The 26,428-nt window shown below is 40.6% G+C and overlaps 1 protein-coding gene across 1 annotated transcript in view; it reads left to right on the forward strand.

Moving 5' to 3' along the window:
* The window catches only part of Nup93 (nucleoporin 93), a 96,780-nt gene that overhangs the window by 16,534 nt on the left and 53,818 nt on the right, over positions 1-26,428 (forward strand). The window contains exon 3 of the mRNA XM_050144249.1: positions 9,349-9,466. Within this exon, the coding sequence (XP_050000206.1) occupies positions 9,349-9,466 (118 nt within the window). The remainder of the gene's footprint in view (positions 1-9,348; positions 9,467-26,428) is intronic.

The raw sequence follows: 26,428 nt of genomic DNA on the forward strand, positions 1-26,428 counted from the left end.
ATGGTCAGTGAGGAGAAGCCATCAAGTGAGGAATGATTCTGTCTGCTCGTTGCCAGTGACCCCAGGGCTGCCTCTGAAAGGCCTTCAGCTGATTGTACAGCAGGAAGGTGGGCAACCCCCAGGAGAACAAAAGTTGGAGGAAAAATGCTGACTGGCGGGGTCATACAGCATAGCAGGATAGGATGATGGAGTGTGCAGAGGGTCCTGGTTGGGCAAAACAAAAACCCAATGAAAATTCAAAACCAAATGCTTTCTTTGAGAAATGTGATTTAATGGTTATTGATTGTGTCTTAGAAACTTCCTTACACATTAAGTCTTTGCATCAAGACTGATCCCTATATTATAGTTGAACAGCAAAGGTTCAGAGAGGGCTGGTAACTTGCTTAGGTTACATACACAGCAGGTGAGTGGTGAGCCAAGATTCAAACCCAGTGAGACTGAGTCCAGAATTTCTGTATTTCTTGAAGGGGCTTGGAGAGAGAAGGTTGAAGAGGGTATTCGTAGTGAGCTTTTGGCAGGTTCAGAAAGTCGCAAAGATTATGTATAATTCAGGGAAATGTCGGTTTAGTTCTCATTCTGTGAACCTGAGAAAGACTGGTGCTAATGAGAGGCATTGTCTTAGGTATTTAGTAAATGGAAGGCTGTGTTCCTTTCCTATCTGAGAACTGAGAGTCTGGTTGCTCTTTGGAGTCAGTAGTATGCTGTGTACGTTCTGTAGCCTTCTCTAGAGTATTATTTTTTAAAATACTAGTTTTGATTCTGTTGACATTAATAAAGACAAGTCAGATGAACTGTGGCAGTTTTTTTGGTGTTTGTGTTTGTTTTTTGAACTTGATTCTGTTGACATTAACAAACACATGTCAGATGAACTGTGGCAATGTTTTTGTGCTTGTGTGTGTGTGTTGTTTTTTTGAACTATCTAGCCTTGTAGCAAAATGCTGCTCATAGCTAACCTACCCTGAACTTCCAGCAACCAACCAGCCTGTAGATATTTCTCCTAACTTGCCTTCCTGGTAAGCTCCAAACTTCTGTTCCTGACTGCTTGCAGTTGCCCTAATTTAAGCAGGCAGCCTCTGCTTGTGCAAAGATGCTACAGGAGCAAAAGCCCATGGATACCCGCTGAGTTGCTATAGTTATAATTTAATTGCATCAGCCTTACAGCCCATTAAGAGCAAAAAGGGAAAATGTTTTCTTGGTAACAATTATCACTTCTATTCTCTTTCTTGTAAATTTCCATTCTTCCTTGTCTCTTCTACCTTATATCCATTATTTTTGGGAGGAGGGAGTTGGAACATTGAAAGAATGGATATAGGGTGGGGCAGGAGCTTAAAAAGAAACCAGAGGGCTGATGACTGTATTTTTCCATCTTCTTGATAGGCAGGGACACAAAGTATGATGTGAATATTTTAGTGCCTGCTGGATGAGGGCAGAACAGAGAACTGAGTAGGATTTTTTTTTGTTGTTGTTACATGAATTAAGTTTTGAAAGAAAATTCTGTCTTTAAGGTCTTAGTTTGGATTGTAGATTTAAGTCTGACCTGAGTTCTGTGATTTTTTTTTAATTTTTTAAAAAAATATTATATGTGTATGGGTGTTTTGCTTGCACCACATGCATTTTTATTTCTAAAGGAACAGTCTTTTTTTAATTAAATCTTATAATTTCCAACTGGCCTACAACACACTACTCTCCTGCCTCGGCCTTCTGAGTAGCTGGGATTACAGGTGTGTGCCAGTACTTCCAGCTCTAAGGAACAGATTTGGTGCCATTTTTGTATGTGTGTTCTTGATCTTTTAAAATTGTGGAGTTTTAGAGTATGCCTGGGGTATATAAAGCAGGGTTTGCAGACTGTGGCCCATGAGCCTGCTACCTGTTACATCTTACTGGAACATGGCCTTGCTTGTTTTATATATTGACTGTGTGATTTTTTTGCAGAGCAGAGCTGAGTGATTGCAATAGATTAAATGGTCTGCAAACTGAAATGTTTGCTGTCTGTTTCTTACAATATAATTTTACTAACTCCACGTGAGAGTAATCGAGTAAATGAACACCTACTTGTATATTTCCATTAAAATACAGAATATTATCAGTGTCAGTGAGTGTCCTTCATCATTTGTCTCCCCACGTTTTTCAGCGAAAGTAGACCTGTAATGAGGAGGTGGTGGGCTGCGTTCCCGCCCGGACCCCGGTAGTTTATGCCCCGAAATAACAGCACACAAACTGTATTCTTTTTTTTTTTTTTTTTTTTTTTTTGGTTTTTCGAGACAGGATTTCTCTGTGGCTTTGGAGCCTGTCCTGGAACAAACCCTGTAGACCAGGCTGGTCTCGAACTCACAGAAATCCGCCTGCCTCTGCCTCCCCAGTGCTGGGATTAAAGGCGTGCGCCACCACCGCCCGGCCAACTACATAATCTTTACTACTCCTAAATTACAAGTGAAGAAACTGAGGCTCTCGGCTCCCACTCTAGAAGAATGAGCTCTTACCCACAGAGCCATTTCTCCAGTCCCCAAAAAGACAGAAAAAAAAAGACTGACGCTTAAATTTCGAAACTTACTAGAAAGCCACAATAAATTGCCAGGTGTGGTCATCCATATCTATAATCTCTTAGGCGGGATAGTGAGTTCATGGTCTTCCTGCCTTACATAGTGAGTTCCAAGACCAACCTGGGATTTGTAATATGACCCTGTGTTTATAAACAAAAAACACACTAATCAAGATTATGTGACATGAGGATGGATAAATAGATTGTTGAAATATAGTGGTTGTGTTCTTCCTGAGGACTTGGGTTCAGTTCCTAGTACCTACATGGTGACTCATAACTGTCTGTAACTCCAGGTCCAGGTTTTCTCCCACCCTAATTTGGCCTTTAGATGCAACAGGCACTCATGTGATGCACATACATACAAGCACACAAAACCCTTATAAACATAAATCTAAAAATGTCAGTAGTATGTAGTATCTATAATCTTAAAACAGCTCTAAGAATTTTGGGTTTTTCCTTTACTCTTATTAAAACATAACAGCTATAATTCTAGAATTGCATGTCTAAAAAGTTTATTTGATTATGTATGATTTTTCCCCCCAATAAAGGTGTTGATACTGTTGAACAAGAAAAGAGTAGTCTTTTTCAACAAATGAGGTTGGGGTAACTGGATGTCTATATGTAAAGGAATAAAGTTGGCCCTTATCTCATTCTACACACAAGCACTAATTCTAGCCAGACTGTAGGTGTAAATATAAGAACTAAAATTATAAAATTCTTAGAAGAAAATATGGGTATAAGTTTTCCTGGCCTCAAGAGATATGGATGTAGCTCACTGGGTAGAGTGCTTGCCTAGCATGCACAAGGCCCTGGGCTTAGTCCCTTGCTCACTTAAATGTTGTGGCCATGTGACTTGAATGAGAACGGCCCCCATAGGCTCACATATTTGAATGCATAGTTCTCAGTTGGACTGTTTAGGAAGAATTAGGAGGTGTCACTGGGGGTGGACTCACACCAGGTCCAGTCTTCCATTGTTGCTGCCTACAGATCTGGATGTAAGCTCTCCACTGTTGCTTCAGCGCCATGACTCCATGTCTGCTGCTACGCTCTTCACCATGATGGCCATGGACTGACCTGAAACTGTAAGAAAGCCCCCAGTTAAATGCTTCCTTTTATAAGTTGCCTGGTCATGGTGCCTCTTCACAGCAGTAGAACTTAGTTATGACTAAGACATGCCTATAATATTAGCACTCTAGAGTGTGGAGGCATGAGATTCAGAAATTCAAGGTCATCCTTGTCTGCACAAGTTCAAGATCAGTCAGGACTACCTGGGCTTCAAAAGCAAACCAACAAATATTCTTGGCCTTAGATTTGGCAGAGCCATCTAGGATATTAGGCCAATAGGATATATCAGAAGAAAAAAAAAGATCAGTTCAGTTTTATCAAAATGAAACATTTGTGCGTCAAATGCAACTGTCAAGAAAGAAATATGTTTTAGGGGAAAACATTTTCTATTACGCTGAGTAACTTTGTGGTGGTTTTAAAGAAACAGGCCCCCCCAGGGAGTGGCACTATTAGGAGGTCTGGCTTTGTTGAAGTAGATGGGGCCTTGTTGGAAGAAGTGTGTGACTGTTGGGGTGGATTCTGGGGTCTCCTTTGCTCAAGCTATTCTCAGAGTGGTAGACAGTTCCTTTAATCTCAGCACTCGGGAGTCAGAGGCAGGCAGATCTTTGTGAGTTCGAGGCCAACTTGGTCTACAAGAAGAAGTTCCAGGACAGGCTCCAAAGCTACCTAGAAACCCTGTCTTGAAAAACCAAAAAAAAAAAAAAAAAAAAAAAGGCCCAGCCTTAGCTTGACTTAATACTAGCCAGCTTTTCTTAACTTAAATTATCCTGTCTATCTTTTCAATCTGGGCTTTTATCTTTCTCTATTCTGTATCCCTTTCTTCACTTCTTATTCTATAGCTGGTTGTGTGGCTGGGTGGCTGGCCCCTTGAGTCCCCTTCTCTCGCTCCTCTTCTTTATTCTCTCCGCCTATCCTTTCTCCTGCCTGGCTATTGTTTGTTAAACTCTTTCTTAGACCAGTCAGCTGTTTTAGGCAGGCAAAGTAACACAGCTTCACACAGTTAAACAAATGCAGCATAAGAGATGCAGCACATCTTTGCATCGTTAAACAAATGGAACACATCTTAAAATAATATTCTATAACAACTCACTGGCCCATGTTTTATTTCTTTTTAGTCTTTTAGAATTTGTTCATAAAAAGACAGCTTAATTTTACGATGGCATAAGATCATTGTCCAATAAGTGTCATTAGTTACCAGAGAAGTACATGTCAGATACAGTGTGATACCGCTTCGTACCTACCAGGATGGTTCTAACCAAAAGTACTTGTAATAGTGTTGGTGAGAATGTGCCGAAAGTTGAAAGAATCTGGGTGAGTCTTTCTTCATGCACTGTTGGTAGGTTGCCTCTTTGGAAGATAGTTCAGAGTTGTTACCACATAACCCAGTGATTCTGTTTTTAGGTATAAATCCAAGAGATGTAAATGTGTCTACACAAAACTTGTACATGAATTTTAATGGCAGGTGTCGGCCAACTGATAAATAGATGCACAGAATGTGGCATAACCGTGTAATGGGATCTGATTTGGCAAGAAAAGGGCATTAGGTATGCTTATGCTTAATGATTTAACATATGCTCTACACGGATAACCCTAAGAGTATAAGTAAAAGAAACTGGTTACAAAAGATTACATATTGTATGATTGTGTTTGAGTGATGTCCAGAATAGGCAAATCTGCAGGAAAAGAAAAATAAATGAGGGCTGCCATATTTAGGGGGTAGTGAATGGGGAAATGGGAACTGATTACTGATGAGTAGAGATTTTCTTTTAGCAGCAATGAAAATGTTCTAAAATTAATTATAGTGATGGTTGAATAACCCTGAGTATACTTTAAAAGTTTCCACTGAATATTACACTGTTAATGGATGGATTGTATAGTAAGAAAATTATATCACAAGCTCTTTTTTAAAGAGTAAATGATACGAGCTGGAGAGATGGCTGAGCCGTTAAAGACTAGGCTCACAACCAAAAAGAGTACATATTTGCTGACTTTAAAAAAGGAAATGCTTTGAAAATACTTAAGCTTTGTCTAAATTGAACATGGTTAAGACAGTCAGGGAAATGACTATCACGAAGGAGGTCCCCCCCGCCAGATCCCTAAAAACAGGAGACATGGTATTCCATATAGTTATACTCACCAAGTGAGTACTGGGATTGTTGGGGAGCCAGATGGGTCGGTCATACTGTTGAAGGGCTTGGTCCAGAATGCTGTAATCTCAAAAGTTGAAACCTTGAAATCTACAGTTCCCCAAGCTATAATCCTGGTAGTTGGAAAGACTGCCTCACGAGAAAGGTACAAAGCCAAGCTCTTGAGAAAGATTGGGCTTGCACTACAGTGATGATGAAAGCCTTACTTAAAACTGCGTCATTCGTCAGCATTTGCATTCATTTCAGCTGATAAAATTCCAGGAGGTTTTAATAAATGAAAGCCACAATTGCCGAAAGAAGCCAGCAGCTACTAACTGCCTCAAAAATAATTATGTGTATGGTAGTCCATAGCTCTTGATGGAAGTGTGACCAGAACAAATAGCAGCAACAAAACAGTGGCTCCTGCATCTGATCAAACCTCTAGCACTTGCTTTGAATTTATCTTTATATCAGTAATTATAAGTGACAACCACACGATTTTTTGACTCTATCCCAGAGCTGTTGAATCAAAACCAGCATTTTAACAAATCAGGTGATTCATAAGTATAATTAAATCTGAGTTACATTGTTTTACAGGGCACATCCAAACTCTTCCACAAAGATATTAGAAGGGAAAAAAAATGAGATAGAGGGGAAAAGCTATAAAGAAAAAAAGATTTAGAAAGCATCCCAGTCATCTACAAGGTCTTATTTGGCACTCTTTCAGATGAACACAGATTTTCAAATTATGAAACAATTGGAAAGTATCTTCAATCTACCATAATCTATTTCAAAATAATCTGAGTGGTAGAGGAAAATAGGTAGAACAAGTGGGATAGGATTGATCATATCTGTGGATTGTTGAAGCTGAGTGATAGGTACAAAGAAATTCAATATTTTAATTTTGTGTTCTAATCACTTTAAAAAAAAAACAGCCAGAAAAGAGAGACTGACTAGGATAATATAGTCTTAAAGGAAGTGTTGGTGAGGATGTGGAAATTGTGTATTCCTGGTGGGGGTACAGAATGGTGAAGCTACTTTTGAAAATGGTCCAAGTTCCTCACAAAATTCTTATTTAATCCAACAGCTCTGTTCCAAGGTCTATATCTAAGAGAAATATAAACATTCAGGCAAAACCTGTGTGTAGGTGTTCTGAGCCACATTTTTCACGAGAGTGAGAACCTTAGAAGCAGCCCAAATGCCCACTGATTGAATAAATGGATACATAAAATGCGGTATAGTATAAAATACAATGAATTCTTAATATATACCCTGGGTAGATGACACTCAAAAACATTTCACTAAGAGAAAGACACCAGTCATAAAAGACTATAATATTTTTCCATTTACATGTGTTGTCAAGGTCTCACAGGTGAAAAGGGAAGCATTTCTCATGATAGGGCCTTCTTTTGGGGATGTTGAAAATATTCTAAAATTGCTGATGGTGATGGTCATATACTTCTATATGAAGATATTTAAATTACTAAATTGTACATAAACTAACTGATGAGTTTTGCAGTAAGCAAATTCGTATCAGTAGAACTGGTGCAAAAGGAGGGAGAGTGTTATACTAATATTTTTCTTTGCCCAGGAGTAATCAAATTAGGTCTTTGGGAAGAAGTCTTTGTAGGTGATCCTGATGTGCTACCAGGCGAGAAGCACTGAAGAAAGACTGTGAGGAGAGAGATGTCAGATATGTCAGCTTAGAAGGGAAGCCTGAGGGATGGTGTCCTAGTTGACCCAAAGGAATTAATAGTCTACAGGGAAGAATTGTCTGAATTAGCATAATTTATTCTATCATTTTTGCCAGAATACAGTTAGGCATAGTTTTTTCTCTGAGAAAACTGTTAGATTGTGATTGAAAATCTTGACTTACACTCATAGGTATTATGTGTGGGCTCGGATGCCTTAGCAGCAGCAGCCTCCCTTCCTCCTCTTTCATCCCCATCATCATCATCTTGGGTCTCATTTGCTCTGACTTTCTAACTTCTTACTCAAGGTAAAAACATACTTCATTGGCGACATTTTGGGGTACCAAATCACAGTACAAAAATGGTAATCTGATAAACGTAGGCATGGAGGCACATTTTCTGTTTCTTGAATTGAAAGGCACAAAAGCAAGACTTCCAAAAACAAAAATATACACCTGGTGCAGGCAAAGTTTTCTTGTCCTGGGAGCCTCTCCCAAATAACTGACATGAAGACTTAATATTAATTATACATGGTCAGTCAACAGCTCAGGATTGTCACTAGCTAACCCTTACATTTAAATTAACCCATATTTCTTATCCATGCTTTTCCATAGGGCTTGGTACCTTTGCTCAGTGTGGCTCATCTTGCTTCTCCCTGCTTCTGCTGGCGACTCCTCAGACTCTGCCCTTTTTCCTCTCAGCATTCTCTCCTGTCAGACCATCTCACCCAGTTTCTTCCTGCCCAGCTATCAGCCAGTTTTTTTTATTAATAATGAGAGTAGTACATGTTCACAGAATACAGAATGATTATTCCACACTGGGCTGGAGAGATGGCTTAGAGGTTAAAAGCATGGTTGCCCCTCTAGAGGACCTGGGTTTGCTTCCCAGCAGCCATGTCAAGTGGCCTGTGAATCTAGCTCCAGGAGATCCAGCAACCTTCCTGAGCACTGGTGTATACGTGGCATTTGTGCACACATCAGTGAATAAAAATAAAAATAAATCTTAGAAAAGCTGACCTAACATGCCCAAGTTTCTTTCTTTCAAAGAGCTTTAGATATTAGGGAAGATCTGTTGTTTTTTTGTTTTGATTTTTGAGAGAAGGGCTCTTTTTTATAGCCCGGATTAGCCTTGAGCTTACAGTCCTTTGCTTTAGCCTTTCTAGCTGACGTACAGTTTCCTGGTTTATTTTATATTTTAAATTTGTTCATTGTTTTGTTGCCTAGAGAGGAGAAATGGAGTTGACTATATTCTCATTTCTCTTCAGAAGCTTTTATTGTTCAGAAAAAAGCTGTATTCTTGGCTAAGCAAAAGAGAGGGGATTTGAAGGTGCAGTGGCATGGTACCTGGACTTTGAAGACAAGCCATGCAGAACTAGCCTTTGATTCTGTTTTGACTGCCCCTGAGTAAGGTATCTGCTACTCCAGACAGTTTCCTCAGGGAGTGTTTGGACCTGCTACTCCTGAAGTTAAAATGTGCTTTACTGACTTTCTCTTCAGAAGCTGTTAAACATGGAGAGGCGATGAAGGGTTTGTATTCTAGATCTAGGGCTGAATAATTGCATTTATCTCAAGGGGTTTCTAAAAGTGTTTGGAGCTGACTGTGGTGTTGCTATTATTCCATTCTATAACGAGGTTCTCCCTCTAATTCAGTCATTACTAGAACTTGGATATCTTACTCCCAAATGTAGTGTGTGTCTGCTGTTTCAGTTCCTAGACCTTTATGGGCAGGTAAGAAATCAGCCGTACAACAGGACCCGGCCAGAAGATGGAAGTGTTCTAGTTAGGTGCTCTACCATTTGCTCTGGCCTCTTCCTCCTACTCCAAGATAAGAGGTTTTGAATGAAAACAGCTCTAGTATTTTATGGCATGTATTACAGACCCTAATACTACTTCCCCTCTTTGTCTTTCTGTCCTACATCCCCATATAGATCAGTTCTTCTTGGGTCACGGGGACTTGACATATCCCACATCTCCCAGAGATTGGAGAGTCTGAGTGCAGCGACCACTTTTGAACCTCTTGAGCCTGTGAAGGACACAGACATTCAGGTAAGAGCTGCCAGCTGCAAGAGCAGCTTGGAGTGTACCCAGGCCGTAGGCCTTGGCCCTTTCTTCACCACTGAATTAAGACTGCCACTTTCTTTATCAGTTTTCTTCTTATTCAGATACTAAAAGAACAGGAGACTCAGGTTTGGAGATCAGAGGGGCAATCATTGGGTTGTTTTCAGAGTGTTCTCTGTGGGTAAATTTAAGAAAGCAATTCCATCCTGTACTTTTTAGATAATTCTGGTTTGAAAACGGATTTTACTGCCTTACTTGGGCTTAATCCAAGGTGCAGAGACAGGAGTCATTCAGTTTCTCTTGCTTGATTTACTAGATTCAGATAATTTTACTATTTGTTGTTCACATTTCTTTTTACATCTTGCATGTATTGGAGCTTAAAGTACTATTTACTGCAATCAGCTCAGTGATTTCCAGGAAATATTTGGCTGCATTAGTGATACCAGGAAATGGCCTAATAGAGCACCCCAGTCTCCTCGAGCCTGACATGCCCCTAGCTGCTGATTGCTATTTTATCTAATCAGAAACTGCTGTAAGCTTGTTAAGGCGAAACCTCGTGATTTGATTGTTTTGTGTAGGAATGAGTGCATGCTGTACTGCTTGCATTGGTTTACCTGTTCTGTTTTTGTTTGTTTGCTTGAGATGGGGTCCACTCTTGTAGGGTCTGACCTCAGGTGATCATGGTCCTCTAATTCTTGAGTAGTGGGGATTTTATGCCACCACCTGCCTTGACTTCCTAAGATTTCCTTTGAAATAAAAAGGCAAGTTCAGGAAGAAATGGGTGATAATTGTGTTCTCTATGAGCTGGGCCTAAATTGATACTGTATTCCAAAATCTTTTTAAGACCCATGGTAGTGCATCTGGTGACTACATTTCAGAATTGTTCTAATTTGGAAACCTATTCTTTTGAGGGGAGACTAGAAATTACTAATGTTCATGATTTCTTTGGTTATTGATATGTTCCCAAAATACAAAAATCCAGAAGTTTTTATTTTTATTTTGCTTTTATAACAAACATTACCTAATCTGAAGTGCAACTGCTGGTGCTCTATGATAATACTTTAATACTGATGGTATGGCATGAATGGGATAGAACTCAAATACTATGAGTAATCAACGTATCTAGTCATTTGCTTAATGTAAGAACATCCTCCTTCAGCACTGTTAGATGGTTTCCCAGCAGTGTATGCTCAGTTACATCAGAAATAATTTCTTAATTTGAAATGATTATTGCTGTGAATTTTAGTCTTGTGTAGGGAAATCTTTGAACTTTTTAGTTTTTAGATTTTTCTCTCTTACTTGGGTTTTGCCAGAATAGCTTTAAAAATGCAAAATGTTGGGCTGGAGAGATGGCTCAGAAGTTAAGAGCACTGGCTGCTCTTCCAGATGTCCTGAGTTCAATTCCCAGCAACCACAAGTTGGCTCACATCTGTAATAAGATCTGGTGCCCTCTTCTGGTCTGCAGGCATACAAGCAGGCAGAACATTGTATACATAATAAATAAATAATGCAAAATATTTAATCCAGTACAATTATGTGTATGTTCCAGTGTGTTTGCCCACATGTATGTGATTTTGGAAGTTACAGATATGTGAAGACTGAGGACAGCCTTAGGTTATTTTTTAAGGCACCTTTTATCTTTTGTTTGAGAAAGACTCTGTCATTGGCCTGGACATTGACCACATAAAACAGACTGTCTGGCCTGTGAGCTTCTGAGGACCTGCCTTTCTTTGCCTCCCTGATTATATGTCTATACTCTCTCATTGCTGAGTATGGGCATACCCACCTTTGCAACTTTTTATGTGGGTTATGGAGATCTGAATTCAGGTCCTTGTGTTGCAAGGCAGCTGCTTCGCTGACTGGGTTTTCGTCTCACCTTCCACCCCAAAAATAACTGAGAATTCATCAGTTAGATCTGAAAAAAAGCCTAGACTTGGTAGTGTTAAGCTACTGTAAACTTCATCTTCTTGCCAAGAAAGAAGAAAGATATAGCTTTGGCCTGAGAAGATTTTGAACTGGGCTTCTGACTCAAGTTTATCAGTAGTAAGTTGATGGTTTTAATTACAATATGTGGCTCAGTTGCCAATGGTTCTCAATCTATGGGTTGCACCCCTTTGAGGGGGTTGTCAAACGACTCTTTAACAGGGGTCCCATGTCAGATATCTTGCGTATCAGATATTTACATTATGATTCATAGCAGTAGCAAACTTATAGTTATGATGTAGAAAAAAATAATTTTATGTTTGGGGGTTACCACAACATGAGGAACTGTACTAAACGATTGCAGCGTTAGGAAGGTTGAGACCACTGATTTATGCTCACGTGTTGTTAGTCTAGCGCTATCATGTTGGAGCCTGGTTAACGTAGTGCCACTCTTCGCACCAAGAGCTCGTCCTTTCTCTTTCTTCTGGTGAGGGTAACAGGAAATTGGACATCTTCAGTTGCTGGAAAGAAGTCAAGTATAGCTGGTGGTCTGTCGTTCATATATCATACACCTGATAGAATTACAAGTGAGTCACTACATCCTGCTTGATTGACTTTTGTATTGTATATAAATTTTTTGTTTTTAAAATAGTGAATTTTTTTAGACATGAATGTACTGTACCATAACCCCGCATGCCAGGTATTAGAGTAGGACTGTCATGTCTGTTTATAAGATCCTGAACACACTGTCATGAAAGGAAAGGCTGGCACACTGTCTTGACAGATGCTGGTCAGGACCTCGCTGCTCATAGCTTTATAAGCTATGAGCTTATAAGCTCTCAAGGCATTTTTCTGTGGGCATACTTTCTCTTTTTATTTGGTAAACATTGAGTACATTTCCTTCTGTTTCTAATGGAGCTTGAAATTAATATGGGTTTTGTTTTTACTGTTTTGTTTGTTCTAATCAGTGATGCTGGCATGCATTGAGAATACATTTTTAAAAAGTTGCTGTGGCCAGCAATGGTAATATGTCTTGGAAACCACTTAAAATATACATATGAATGATACTTAATAGAATTTTTGAAGATGTTTATTGATTTTATTTTTTGGAAACAATCATAAAGAAGGCCTACAAATTTGTGTGAGAGCAATAATGTAATAGGACATACTGCTTAATTGACTGTACTAACTAATCAAAGTAACTATGGAGTACATGGGCACAAGGTTTACAGAGATCCACTTGCTTGGTTCAGTCTTGACCAGAAAAAGAAAGAGAGAAAAAACAAACAAACAAAAAACCATTAAGGGCAGATTGCATGTCTTCACCATGATCTCATGAATTATGTAATAACATACTATGGTTTCAGTTGTGTTCTGGACTTTTCACTATATTGCATGTATATTTGAATAAGGCTATACAGAGATAGTCTGTTTAGGCCATAAAAATGGGAATTGCATTATTTCTAAATGGCATTAGATCAGCATTTCAATATTTGCACCTAATTACCAGAAACTAGTATTAATAGGTACCCTAAAACAATGGGGATTTATTCTTTGACATTTTTGAGTTCTGAAATTTGAAATCAAATTATTGGTACCATTGTTTGCCCTCCTCAACTCTAGGGGAGAATCTCCTTCAGGCTTTAGTGGGTTCTCATTCTTGGTTTGTGGTAGTGTCTCTCACACTCTGTCTTCATAGATTCTTCCTGGTGTCCAGTCTACCTTTCCTTTCTCTTGTCAGTGAAATTACCATGTCAGTTCATAAGACCCATCTTAAAGCCTTGTTGAAAACAGGAAAGGCGGGTGCATTCATTGGATGACTTCATCTTGAGATCCTTAGTTAGTCACATCTACAAAGACCCTATTTCCAAGGAAGATGATGGTTACAAGTTCACGGGGTTAGGATTTGAACATTTCTTTTTGGGGAGCACTCTTCACTTCAGTACACTTATAGTGCCAGAAAGGCTGAACCTTTCACTTAGGATCATGAAACATCTTCAGCTGACCTCCATGGAGAGTACCGGAGTTGGGCAGTTTAGTGCTAGCTGTCCTCCTGACGAGGCCGACAAGGCCAGCACATCTTCAGTATTCTCTTGGGGCCTTTAGGAAGTGAGACTACACACACATCTTGATCCCCAAGTTCAGTGCCATGCCTTCTGTCCAAACGGGTCAGCAAACAATTATGTGTTGGAAAGCCTTCAGCCCAGACCTTTTCAGTTGCTAATAGTCTGCTGCTTATAAAGCATGAAACCCAGAAAGCGTTCCCCATTTCTTTATTTTGTAGGGGTTTGCAGGGTAGCCTTTGGTCTCCCGGTACTACTCCGTAGTCCATGCTGGCCTCCAACTTCATAATCCGCCTTAATTAGCAGGTTATGTTTTATAAGAGTAAAGTGAAAAGCAAGTATTCAATAAAAGATACATTATCATGAGAAAATTAAATCAGGAAAGCTAATATGTCACATGTACAGCGTTGGTGTAGAGATGCTTGTTAAGTCATTTGCTTACCAAACTGTATTTATGATAAAATATTCACTGTTTTCTTTCTTTTTTCTGTTCTTGGAAATGTAGAGTGTGCTCAGACCACTCACTTTATTTTTTTAAACAGTGAGAAGAAAAACTAAATGTCTTTGTGAGTTTAAAAATGAATCAGTGCTGTAACCCCTTATCATCCAAATTGTTGTTTTCAGTTTGTCTTTTGACTTCCTGTCTTAAGAAAGAGACATTACCATTTAAACACAGCTATATAAACATGACAGAGGAAAGAAGCTGTGGTGCTCACTAATTGTGTGTCTGTGCAGTTTGCTGGAGAAAGTGTTGGATTTGCCAGAGTGATTGGCACGATGAGTAGCGGCTCTTTGGGAACATTACAGGGTAAATATTAATTCTGCAAAAGAAGTGCATCTGGAAACTCCTCTAGTCTGAATTAGCTAAGGGGAAGTGCAGTCAGAGTGGGCAAGCCATGTCTTAGCACTAGGACTGACTGTTTTTTGTGTGTGAGTGTGTGGTTGCTATTGTTTGTAGGTACAGACCTGCTCTGTACTCCAGGCTGGCCTTAAGATCCTCCTTCCTCTGTTTCCCGTGGGTTGGAGCTAAGTTGCCAGGCTCTAGGATTCTTGTGTGTGTGTGTTTTTTTTTTTTTTTTGTGAAAGTCTCAACAGTGTATAGCATTGGCTGGCCTGGAGCTTACTGTGTACAACAGGCCGGCCTCTGCCTCTCAGTGCTGGGTTTAAGGCAGGTGTCACCACACCCAGTTCTAGAACTATTTTTAAAGAAATGAATTTCTTTGCTTTTCATCTGTATCTAGAAACTGAGGTCTAGCAGAATTGCAGTCGGAAGTTTACAGACAGGTGAGGTTCATTCATAAGATTTACATCTATTTGCATTCTGACCATTTGTTCTACAATTCTGAGGGATGGTTTGAGTAGACAAAACACACCTGACTTCTGTCTCGCTTTACCGTGCTTCATATGCTTGAACAACAGGTTTTTGTGCACCAAATGGTAATCTAAGCTGGACTAAGTGTTTGGAAAATTTGAATTGAAGGACTGTGGACTGAAGAAATAGGACTTTTTTGTTCTCTACATATTTTCATGTAATAGGAAAACATAAAACTATTTCATGTACTCTATGGTTGAAAGATTTTAGGTAAGCATTTGTGTTTATTAATCTTTTTTACTGTATTTCTCCCAACTATAAGGCGTCTATGGAAAGTTCATGGTAACCTTTCTCTTAAGGTTGTAGAGGTTTAAAAACATTTTTAAATGTTATATATGAATATTTTGCCTGTATGTATGTTTGTGCATCATATCCACAGAGCCAAAAGAGTGCATCAGGTCGCTTGGAATAGGAGTTAAGGATGTTTGTAAGCTGCCACGTGGGTGCTGGGAACTGACCACTGATCCTCTGTAAGAGCAGTCAGTGCTGTTAACCACTGAGCCACCTCCCAGCTCTGATCATAGAGGACTTTAGTGAACATTTGAACCTTGTCTTTGCGTAGCTTAAAGCAGCTTCCTCTCCTGCTCCTGAAATAGCCTGTGGTTAGTGCTTTTAGGCTCACTAGCAGATGAGTCTGAGTGTAGCAGTATCCAGGGTCTATTTGTTGGAGAGAAACTCTTTTCTGGAATACCGGATACATTTTAGACCAAGATGTGAGCATGGCATTTGAGCAGCTTTTAGCCAAGCTTACATCTCTTCTATCCCAGCTCTGCTTCAGGGACAGAAGTTAGGTAAGGTTTTGTTCCTTGTGTGAACATAGCGGCTTCCAAGCTCACATGGAATCATACACGTTCAATAATATTTGCTCTCCTTGACACCAAACCTTGACCTAGTGTCAGTCTCACAGTTAGCAAAACCCAGTAAACTATAAAAATCAAGTGTCTTCACAGAGGCAGGCTAGTGTCCATCCTGTTTTGTGTTATAGTTGAGTGTATTAATACTAGCCGATAGAGAACTGAAACGATTATGTTGTTCTGCCCGCTTGTGATCAGAGAAATGACAGCCATTGTGGTTTGGTGGCAGAATACAATTACATTATTCAGTGAATGGAATTAAAGACTGTAACTTTTGGAGTCAAATTGGGTTTGTGGAAAATGTGAAAACTGCTTCTCTGTAAGCCAGGAGTATAAAATTTCAGTCCTTTTATTTATCCATTCACAGTAGCTTCTGAATGCTAGGCTTTCAGAACAAGCAAGCAAATGGCTGCTGAATGTGTTCTGAACAAGCAGGAAATGACAGGCTGTTTTGTCTTCGCAGGGTTTTCTTATATCCTGTAGTGAGCAGGAGAATATCAATTACCACCTTAAAGAAGAACGAAGTTGGAATAGTTCTGTAAGAATATCTTGGAACAAGCCCACAGCTAAAATATTTATCTGGCATCTGAATAGAGCAGGGCAGATACTGGCTAGGCTGTACCTTTGAACTGGCACTGAAGCATCCCTTCCTCCTTCATTAGCCCTCTTAACCTGCCGATATCCCTTGATGTGTCAGCTTCCTGGAGCTGGGGAGCACAGGTTGTCGTCTTTGGCCTAGAATCTTAAAATGGCTTGGTTCAGAAATCAGAAATGAGCATGTCCTTTTATCTTCTCAACTATTTGACACTAGAGTGGATATGATTTGAATTAAAACCTTTTCAAGCATTAGCAGCCCTTCTTAGATGGCAGCCCTTGACCCTGTTGTACCACATTGGTCTACTACTGTGCTCTTATTTCCATTGTGTGATCGATCTTATTTCCATTTGGGGATGTTCAATTTGGAGCTTTTCAGGTTGTAGCCTGATGTGGTGCCTTTGTTTGGCTGACGGCAGTTGCAAAGTATGGCTCTGTAATTACAAACCTTGGGGCCTAGGTCGCTGGTGTCCCCACCTGCCTACCACGTGAAGAGTGGAGAGGAGCTCCGACTGCAGAGGCTTTTCCTTCTTGTTAGTTCGGTGTGAGGCTGGAGCTGAGAGTGGAAGGGCAGCATGCTCTGACACAGAAGCAGGTGCTTTGCTGTCGCTTAAAGCGTTTCTCTGCTTCACAGATGCCCAGCTTCCATTCTGGGCTTAAGTGTGTAGAATCTCAACATTGTTTAAGGGCAAGTTGCTGCTGTCATCCTGGACAAGATAGGCACAGGCCCACAAGCCACTTTGGTTATCTTAGAGGACAGAAGGGCCAGACCTGAGTGATTGTGAGAAAAGCCTGCCGCTGCTTTTCAGAAACCCGGGGTGCTTAATGCAATGCAGCAGCTACCAAGACATTTCACAAAAAGAATCCTTGTCTCCTAAAACATTTTTTAAAATATTTATTTATTTATTTATTATGTATACAATGTTCTGTCTGTGTGTATGCCTCCAGGCCAGAAGAGGGCACCAGACCTCATTACAGGTGGTTGTAAGCCACCATGTGGTTGCTGGGAATTGAACTCGGTACCTTTGGAAGAGCAGGCAATGCTCTTAACCGCTGAGCCATCTCTCCAGCCCTCCTAAAACATTTTTATAATCAGAACTGGACTGTTTGTTTAATATCTAAAACAAGGGGGTGGTGTTCAGGTCAATAGACTCTAAAGTGGACTGTGGATTTGCTAACTAAGTTTTATTATTATTGTATAATTTGACTTATTAGTTAGAATGGCATGAGCAGAAGGATATGAGGGATGTGTTCCTCTATTGCTTCTAAAAATGCAGTTGCCATCTTAAAGCAGGCAGACTACCATATGCTTATGATATACTTAATTTATGAGTTTATGATATACTTAATTTCCTCAGGAAGCAGAGTACATGGCTGTGCTATTCTCTGAGCACTCTCCTCTGCTGGACACTCCCATACTCAGTGTCTGTCAAGCTGTCACAGCAGGCCTGGCCTCTAAATGAGCAGGGCCTGGTGGACCTTGAAGGTTTATGATCATTTATAATGGCAGTTGGTTTTGTGATGAGGCCCCTATCCCAGATGTCTTAGCATTGAAGAAATGTGGTAGCCATTAGTCATTCAAAGCTGCGGATCATCCCTTCCCCACACTCCTGATTCATCTCAGATCTAGAAGTTTGTTTGTTTGTTTGTTCTGAGACAGGATCTCACTGTGAAGCCCTTGCTGATCTGGAACTCTCTATAGGCTACCCTTGAACTCATACAGATTTACCTGTCTTACCTCCTAAGTGCTGGGATTAAAGTACCACCACACTCAGCTGATACTTTTATAAAATACAATAAAAATGAATTATTAGAAAAAATAAAGACATACAAAATACAAGCTCTGCTTTAAAACATTAGGTTCAGTAGTGATAAAATTTATGTTAGTTACTATAAAAGTTTCTAACTGTATTCATGGTTTATTTATTTTATTTTACATATAGGAGTGGTTTCCTTGGTTTATGTCTGTGCACCACATGTATGCCTGTGGAGGCCAGAAGAGGATTTTTAATTCCCTGAAACAGGAGTTAGAGACAGTGTGAACTGCCATGTGTTGGGAACCAGGTCTTCTGCAAGAGTAGCCAGTGCTTTTAACTGCTGAGCCAGTTTTTCAGCCTCTATTCTCAGGTTTTGCACTTACCTTCTACAGACTAGGAGCAAGACATTAGCAGAGAAATACTCCTTTGCTTGTACTTTGAGTAATGTTCCGCCTACCTCTCTCTTGCCCTCCTTCCTGTATAGGAAAGTGCAGGTCAAAGGCAAGTTTAAATTCCTGTGTTGTTTTACTGTAGCTAATGTCAGAGTAGCAAAGCTGATCATTTATTTAGCGATCTTTTTTTTTTTTTTTGTTCACATGGCAGCGGCAGCACTTTCTGGGTTTTCTCCCTTAATCTTCCTACCCACCCACTGAGGCAGATGGATGTTTGCTGTCAACTCCATTCTCCAGATAGGAACCTAAAGTCTTCAGAGGCTAGATTTTCACTCCAGTCTGTTGACTGTACTATGGTCTTAGCCCCCTAGGTTTTGAATTTCCTTTATAGACTAGGATAATTAAAGACGTAGATATTCAAGGTGTGTTTGAAGGAGGAAAAACTAGTTGTGTGCACTTGCCTTTGCTCACTAACTTATCTCCATTCTTTCTTTTCTTTCTTTCTTTCTTTCTTTCTTTTTTCTTTTCTTTTCTTTTCTTTTCTTTTCTTTTTTTTGGTTTTTCGAGACAGGGTTTCTCTGTGGTTTTGGAGCCTGTCCTGGAACTAGCTCTTGTAGACCAGGCTGGTCTCGAACTCACAGAGATCCGCCTGCCTCTGCCTCCCGAGTGCTGGGATTAAAGGAGTGCGCCACCACCGCCCGGCTCTCCATTCTTTCTTAATAAACTATTTTCACACCTTAAATATTTTGAGAAAGATATACCATCTTACTTTCTTTTTTAAAACTGTATGTGTATATAGGCACATACATCTGTACAGGCATGAGCCAGAGGACATTGGATGTCCTCCCCTGTTACTCTCAGCCTTACTCCCCTGACATAGGATCTCACTGAACTGGGGCCAGGGTGTTGGCCAGTAAGCCCCCAGGATCCACTTGTCTTTGTCCTAACAGTGGTGGGGTGGGCTTACAGGTGTGTTCATGGCTAAAACCAGATTTTTGTGTGGGTCCTGGGGATCTGAATTTAGGTCCTCAAGCTTGCACAGCAAGCACTGTTAGGTCCTGCTTTTTTTCCCCCAAGAAACTAAACTGTAAAATAATGTTGCCTGAGTAAAAAGCTGTACAACAAACCATGATGCAAAGCCCTGCTGGGTTTGGGCAGAGTTATACTCCAGGTGCTGCCTCCTTGGTGTTTTTTTCTGCTTGCTAAGCTGTCAGTTTAATTTATTGTGCAAAGCACAGCCTGTTATTTCCCAGATTGCTGCCCTATAGGTGCACAGTTAGATTTGTGTGTGAACCAGGAGCACTTGTGCAGAATAGGTTGTGTACAGCTTTTTGTTTGATCATCTTTCTTTGTTTCTGAAGCAGAGCTTGAGTTAGAAGGATGATGCTAGAAGCAATTTAAAGGGCACATCATATTTTTCCTGTAATACCAGATTATTGATTGTTGACTTATTTGTAGGTTTAATGCAGACCCATTTCCTCACTTTGTGTCTGACTGGCCATTAAGCTCTGGCAGTGTGCCGGAATGTTGAAATCTTGTATCGTATAATATGGTTTGGCTGCCTAAGGGTATTTATGTGTGTTTGAATTTTTTTTTTTTTTTTTTTTTGAGACAGGGTTTCTCTGTGGCTTTGGAGCCTGTCCTGGCACTAGCTCTGTAGACCAGGCTGGTCTCGAACTCACAGAGATCCGCCTGCCTCTGCCTCCTGAGTGCTGGGATTAAAGGTGTGCGCCACCATCGCCCGGCATTGTGTGTTTGAATTTTAAAGACACAGACAAAACTCTCAAATTTGCATGTATTCTAGAATATAGGAAAAATTTATCTACAGCATGATTGTTCACTTCTAGCAGACAGAAGTTGACATTCAGCAGAATAGTAATGCCTGACATCATGCATGTCATCATTCTCTGGACTAACTGTCCCTTACAGTAAATAGAAACTGACTCCACTGAGTCATGAAGGAAACACTAAACAGAACTGAAAGGGTGGTGACCAGTGCACGCGGAATGTTCACAGTTAAACACTGTGACAAAAACAAGAGAAAAAGAATTTATTTAGCTCACAATTCCAGGTTACAGACCATCCTGGCAGGGAATTTAAATCAGCAGGAGCTTGGGAGAACTGGTCGCATTACATCCACAGTCAGAACCCGAGAGCAGAGAATTGATGCATGTATGCGAATGCTCAGCATGCTCCTCTGTTCTTAAATAGTGTAACTCCCTTCCTAGGAGACAGTGCACAACGGCGGGCACACTTTTCCAGATCAGTTGATGCAGTCAAGGTAGCAGTCCCAGACATGCCTGCAGACCATCATAATCTAGTTTCTCATTGAGTCTCCTTCCCCAGGTGATCTCACACGGTATCAAGTTGACAGTTTACTTTAGCTATCACAGTAAGCCTGGGAAATGGCTCCACAGCAACCGTCTTGACTGACATGCTACCTCATAAAGTGGTTGGAACAGCCACCATTTTGAAAGTATTTATCTGGACAATATACCAGATCTTAGGACTGTGGGATGTTCTGTTTGAAATGACAGAAGACTACTAAATCAGTAGAATGTTTGCCTTCCATGTGTGAGGCTCTGGGTTTGATCCCCAGTACCACAACTGGATGCGGTGGTGCACACCTATAANGGGAGGGAGGGAGGGAGGGAGGGAGGGAGGGAGAGAGAGAGAGAGAGGGAGAGAGAGAGAGAGAGAGAGAGAAAGAAGGAGGCATCTGTTTGTTTTGTTTTTCAATACAGGCTGTCTCTGTGTAACAGACCTAGTTGTCCTAGAACTTGCTCTGTAGACCAGGCCTGCCTCTGCCTCCCAAGTGCTGGGATTAAAGACATTCGCCACCACCACCCAGTGGCATATTTGTAAATGAAGTGAGGAATTAGTATGTGACACATACATTAGAGATTATCTGAAATAACTATGACTACTCAGAATAATTAAGTGCCTATAAAACGATATGTGGTGTTTTATTTCGTTCTATAATTGAGAAGCATTTCATTATGTGAAAAAGGACCCAAAACACATTGATTTCATTGAATCATTTTTGTTATCCTCCTCAGACCATTTGGAATGCTATTCCGAAAATCTGCACCTTTGCCCTGGTTTGGAAGATTTTGGGGGAAAAAATTAGCCAGAATCTTATCTGAACTATTAGCGGTATATCAGAACACTCCTGCTATCTGTGTAATACTTGTCCATTACTCACTCACTTTTGCTGTAGTACTTGAGATGGTCCAGTGATGTAGGCCTCACTCATCTTTATTTAGGAATTATGATGGTTAATGTTAATTGTCAGCTTGACATGATCTAGAGACACTAGGGAAATAGGCCTCTGGGCACACCTGTAGGGGATTGTCTTGATCATGTTAGTGGATGTGGAAGACCTATCTTAACTGTGGGCAGAGACATTCTCGCATGTGCGCATTCATCCTTCTGTTTTCTGATTGTGATGAAATAGGATCAGCTATTTCAAGCTTCTGCTGCCCTGTCGCCTCTGCCGTGATGAACTGTACCGTCTTAGTGAGTCTCCTATTGCTGTGAGGAGACACATTGACCACAGCAACTCTTATAGAGGAAAGCATTTAATTGAGCTGGCTTACAGTTCAGAGGTTTAGTCCATTGTCATCATGGCGGGGAATATGGCAGCACACAGGCTGACATGGTGCTGGAGAAGTTGCTGAGAGTTCTGTATCCAGATCTGATCTGCAGGCAGCAGGAAGAGAGAGACTCTGGGCTTGGAATGGGCTTTCTGAAACCTCAAAGCCCACTCCCATTGACACATTTTCCCCAACAAGTCCACACCTCCTAATCTTTTCAAATATTGCCACTCTGGTGACCAAGTATTCGAATCTATGCGCCTGTCAAGCTTTTCTCATTGAAACCACCACATGTAACTTGAGCTGTGAGCTAAGATAAACCCTTTCTTTCTCAAGTTATTTTTGTCAGAATATTTTATTACAGCAAAACCAGAAGACACTAAGTCAGAAGTAGAAGAAATTGACATCAGAAGAGATTAGTTACTGTCAAGTGTGAGACGTGCATCCAGGTGACAGCGTAGCTTGCTTTTGCTGAAGAGCATCAAGTAGTAGTCTGGTAGAGTGCCTTTCGTGCAGCTGTGTTCTTCAAACACTCTAAGCCAGTTCTTGCTGCTTTTTGGTGGGCGTTGTTGTTTTAAAAAGATGGTCTTATGTAGCCCAGTCTGCTTTTCAACTTATCTGGATAGCTGAAGAAGAACCTTTTGTTCTTCTTCCTATGCTGGGATTAAAACTGTGGGCCACCATGTCTGACTTGATTTTGTTGTATGTTTTTTTTGTGGGCACATATGTATGCATGGTCGTTTGTTTGTTTTGTTGTTGTTTTGAGGCAGGGTCTTGCTTTTTAGCCCAGGCTGCCCCAGATGCACAATCCTCCTGCTTCAGGCTCTGAGTGCTAAGCTCACAGGTATAGGTCAGCAAGCTGCACTGGTTCTTTCACTGGTGGTTTTATTCGTGTTTTGCCCTCGTGTTTGCTCTTGAATAGCTTCTTGTCTGTTTTATTTGAAATGATGCTTCTATCTATTTCTTCCTAGGTGAAAGATTGGGGGGGGGGGGGCTGGTGAGGTAGCTCAGCAGTTAAGAGCACTGGCTGCTCTTCCAGAGGTCCTGCCTGAGTTCATTCCCAGCAACCATATGGTGTCTCACAACCATCCAACCATTTGTAAGGGAGATGTGGTGTCCTCTTCTGGCCTGCAGGCAGACATACAGGCAGAACACTCTATACATAATAAATAAAAAAGAAAATCCTTTAAAAAAAATGGAAAACTTTGGGGGTCAACCATCTGGCTTATAAGGATGTATAAGGTGCTACTTAGGAAAACAATTTGTACTCATAGCTCCTGTGAGCTTTATGATAAATAATGGCAAGCCCCACTTTTTCCTCCTGAAGAAATACTTTGGAACAAAAAGTCACACAGATGTTTGCTGTTGCTTTTAACACATCACTGTTGTGTGAAGGACTTACTTGACATGTTTTAAGTCTTGTCATACTAGAACCCATCAGCCACATTAAGGCTACATGAATAAGTTCTCAATGCCAAATAAGTGCAAAGTGGTGTATGAAAACAACCGTGGATCTGTAGGTGGACCAGAATGTCAGGGTTTAGAGTAGACCAGAAGACTCCGATTGTTTTATACTGATCCTTCTCTCACTTCCCTCCTTTCATTCTTGCTCTCCACCTCTCCTCTGTATCCTCCCTACCGCCTGCTCCATTTGCCTGAGCCTTTGCAGACAAGCTGACAGCAGATGCTGACACCAGTAATGAAAATGGACCAAATCAGATCTGAGTGCCCGGACCACAGTGAGGTGGAGGATATTTTCAGGGTTAGCCCATCCCTCTGTCCTGCCTGCTGGGAAAGGTCTGCTGTTCCCAAGGCTTCTGTTGTAGCCTCACTGTAGGCACTGGCCACTGCTGACAGGCACAGCAGGGGTGGAATGAGCTGGGCCTTGTAACTGGCAAGTGCTCCTTGAAGTCTGACCTTGCTTCCCCTTCTAGTTAGCCTGCTGCCATGTGTATTCTCTCAATACCAGTTCTTATTTTCTGTTTGCATTCGCATAAAAAATTGAACTGTATTTTAGGCAACATTCAGCTAATTTGCTCTTATCTTATCCTTTTCTCTTGTTTTCTGAGACAAGGTCTTACTATATAGCTCAAGCTGGCCTTGAACTCAGGAACCTAATGTCACAGCCTCCCAAGTGCTGGGATTACAGGTTTATTCTGTTCTTTTAATAAGTATCCTGAAAATTATTTCTTTACTTTTAGATCATTGCTTAAATTCTCTGCTAATTTTCTACTTTTGCCTTCAGCTTGGTGTTGAAGATGTGTAAAAAAATTTTTTTCTATCTGTAGAGGTTAGAGTGAGATTGTTAGAACTATTCGTTCTTTAAGGAGAATTGCACGGAACAGCAAACTAAGTAAGAGGGTGGGAGAGAGCAGTGAGAACAAGACATTCCCCTCGCACTTCGTGAATGAAGTTGGAAGTTAATCTACCGTTTGGCTTCATGCACGCCAGTTCTTAGCTTTGCAAGCTCCTGTGTCTTTTTATGTTTCTATGGGAGGTTTACCAGAGCAGCACATGTGTTGCAGAGCCTGCCAGGGAGGTCTGGGGCCACACACTTCAACTCTGTTTTGTATTAGCTTCTGCCTGATGTTGACTTTAGTTTCCTTCCGTACAACTTTCATGCTTTCTGCATATTTTCTAGCTAGAAGCAGGCTTTTGGTTAGTGGTTAAATGTGGCCCCCAGACCAGTAGCATTTACGTCACTTTTGAATTTCTTAGACATAGGTATGCTCAGCCCTCACAGAGTGATTAGCCCTAGGATGAAGTCTCTATCATGTATGCCTTAATAAATGGATCTTATATGAGACCAACTGGATTATGTGAACACAGAAGTCAGTTTTCTAGATGTTCTCATGGTTTCTGGATTTACCTGTAAATAACCCCAGAAAATATTTTTGTTAAATAAATTTTAGCACCAACCTATGATGCAGTTTATCTTTAAGAGTGCTTGAGTCCCTAAAAGATACCTAACCATTTGCAATGGGTTTTGTTTGTTTGGTTTTTATTTTTTGAGACAGGACCTCAAGTAGCCCATGCTAGTCAAACTTACTATGTTACCAAGGCTGGCCTAGAACTCTTGATCCTCTTGCCTCTACCACCCAAGTGCTGAGATTATAGGTGTGGCCAATACGTCCTTTTTAGAACCATTCTTGTTTTTAGCTCTGTGTCGTCAAGGACACAGTGGTCAAGAAAATGTATGCTTGACATGCCTGTTATGACTTAAGATTTGTCAATTATAATTTTTTTCATTATGGGAGTATTGAATATAAAATTGAGGCTGTAGCTCAGAATTTACACTCTAGTCATGTAGAGGAAAATGAAAAGGAGAGGGAGTCATAGGAAAGTGTGTGGGATTAATAATCCCATTTTGTTCATCATTACTGTCCTCTCTGATGCTGTGAGCGGATGTTCAATTGCTTCTGCGAGCATTAATAATTCATGGGTGGACTATGCCAAAGGAAGCCTTAAATCTGGTCTCTCAGCAGATTAAATAGATCGTCTGCCATCAGTAGGAGCCAGAAGAGATGAAAGATGGACTTGTTTTTATTCATTAACTTGATTCCCTTGCATTTCTCCCAGCCTCCTTTCCGCATTCTGTTTGCCTTTGCACCCCACTGCAATTAGCTGAATGCTGGAGATCTTGGTTTACCGTTAATGTCATTAGATTTTGCTTTTCCTTAACTGCAACTAACAACAGATGCCATGAGAGAAAGCAAAGGAGCAGAATAAAGTATCTCCTTGGAAATGTCTAAATCAGTCTGCATACTTGAAAAATGTATTAAATGTGCAGCCCATGTTTTAGAAATCATTTAAAATGACTTCACTTTACTTTGAGGAATAATCCTGTTATGTCCTATAGGTCTGGGGGAAGGTTCCCATTTTACAGACAAGGAAACCTAGACATAGAGCAAATGACTTGTGTGTAGTTACCTAGACCCCATTTGCTTTGGAACTAACTTCACCTTCAGTGTGTGTTTCATGAGATGTCTCTATTGCTTAATTTCAGAGTTTGTATGTGAGTACTCTAATGAGGTACTTCAGTTTTAATAATTTGCCAAAGTGCATGGTAGTCTGAGAGACTATGAGTATACAGTGTGGTGTCTACAGCTGTAGTGTCCTACTTCTTCAGAACTTCCAGATAACAGCTTTCCACACCTTGCCAGACAGGGACTTACTTCAGTACACATCCTTCATAGAGTAACCTTTATAACTATATTTATGTACACATGTGTGTGTGTGCCACAGTGCACATATGTAGGTCACAAGACAGCTTGCAGAGTTGTTCTCTCTTTTCTACCCTGTAGGTTCTGGGGATGGGACTCAGGTCATCAATCTTGGCAACAGTGCCTTTGCCCCCTGAGCCATCTCAGAAAAAAAATTAAGAATGTATATTTTGTAT

The sequence above is a fragment of the Alexandromys fortis genome, unplaced genomic scaffold, assembly GCF_014885135.2.
Source record: "Alexandromys fortis isolate MF-2015 unplaced genomic scaffold, M_Fortis_MF-2015_v1.1 scaffold_1, whole genome shotgun sequence".
Taxonomy (NCBI): domain Eukaryota; kingdom Metazoa; phylum Chordata; class Mammalia; order Rodentia; family Cricetidae; genus Alexandromys; species Alexandromys fortis.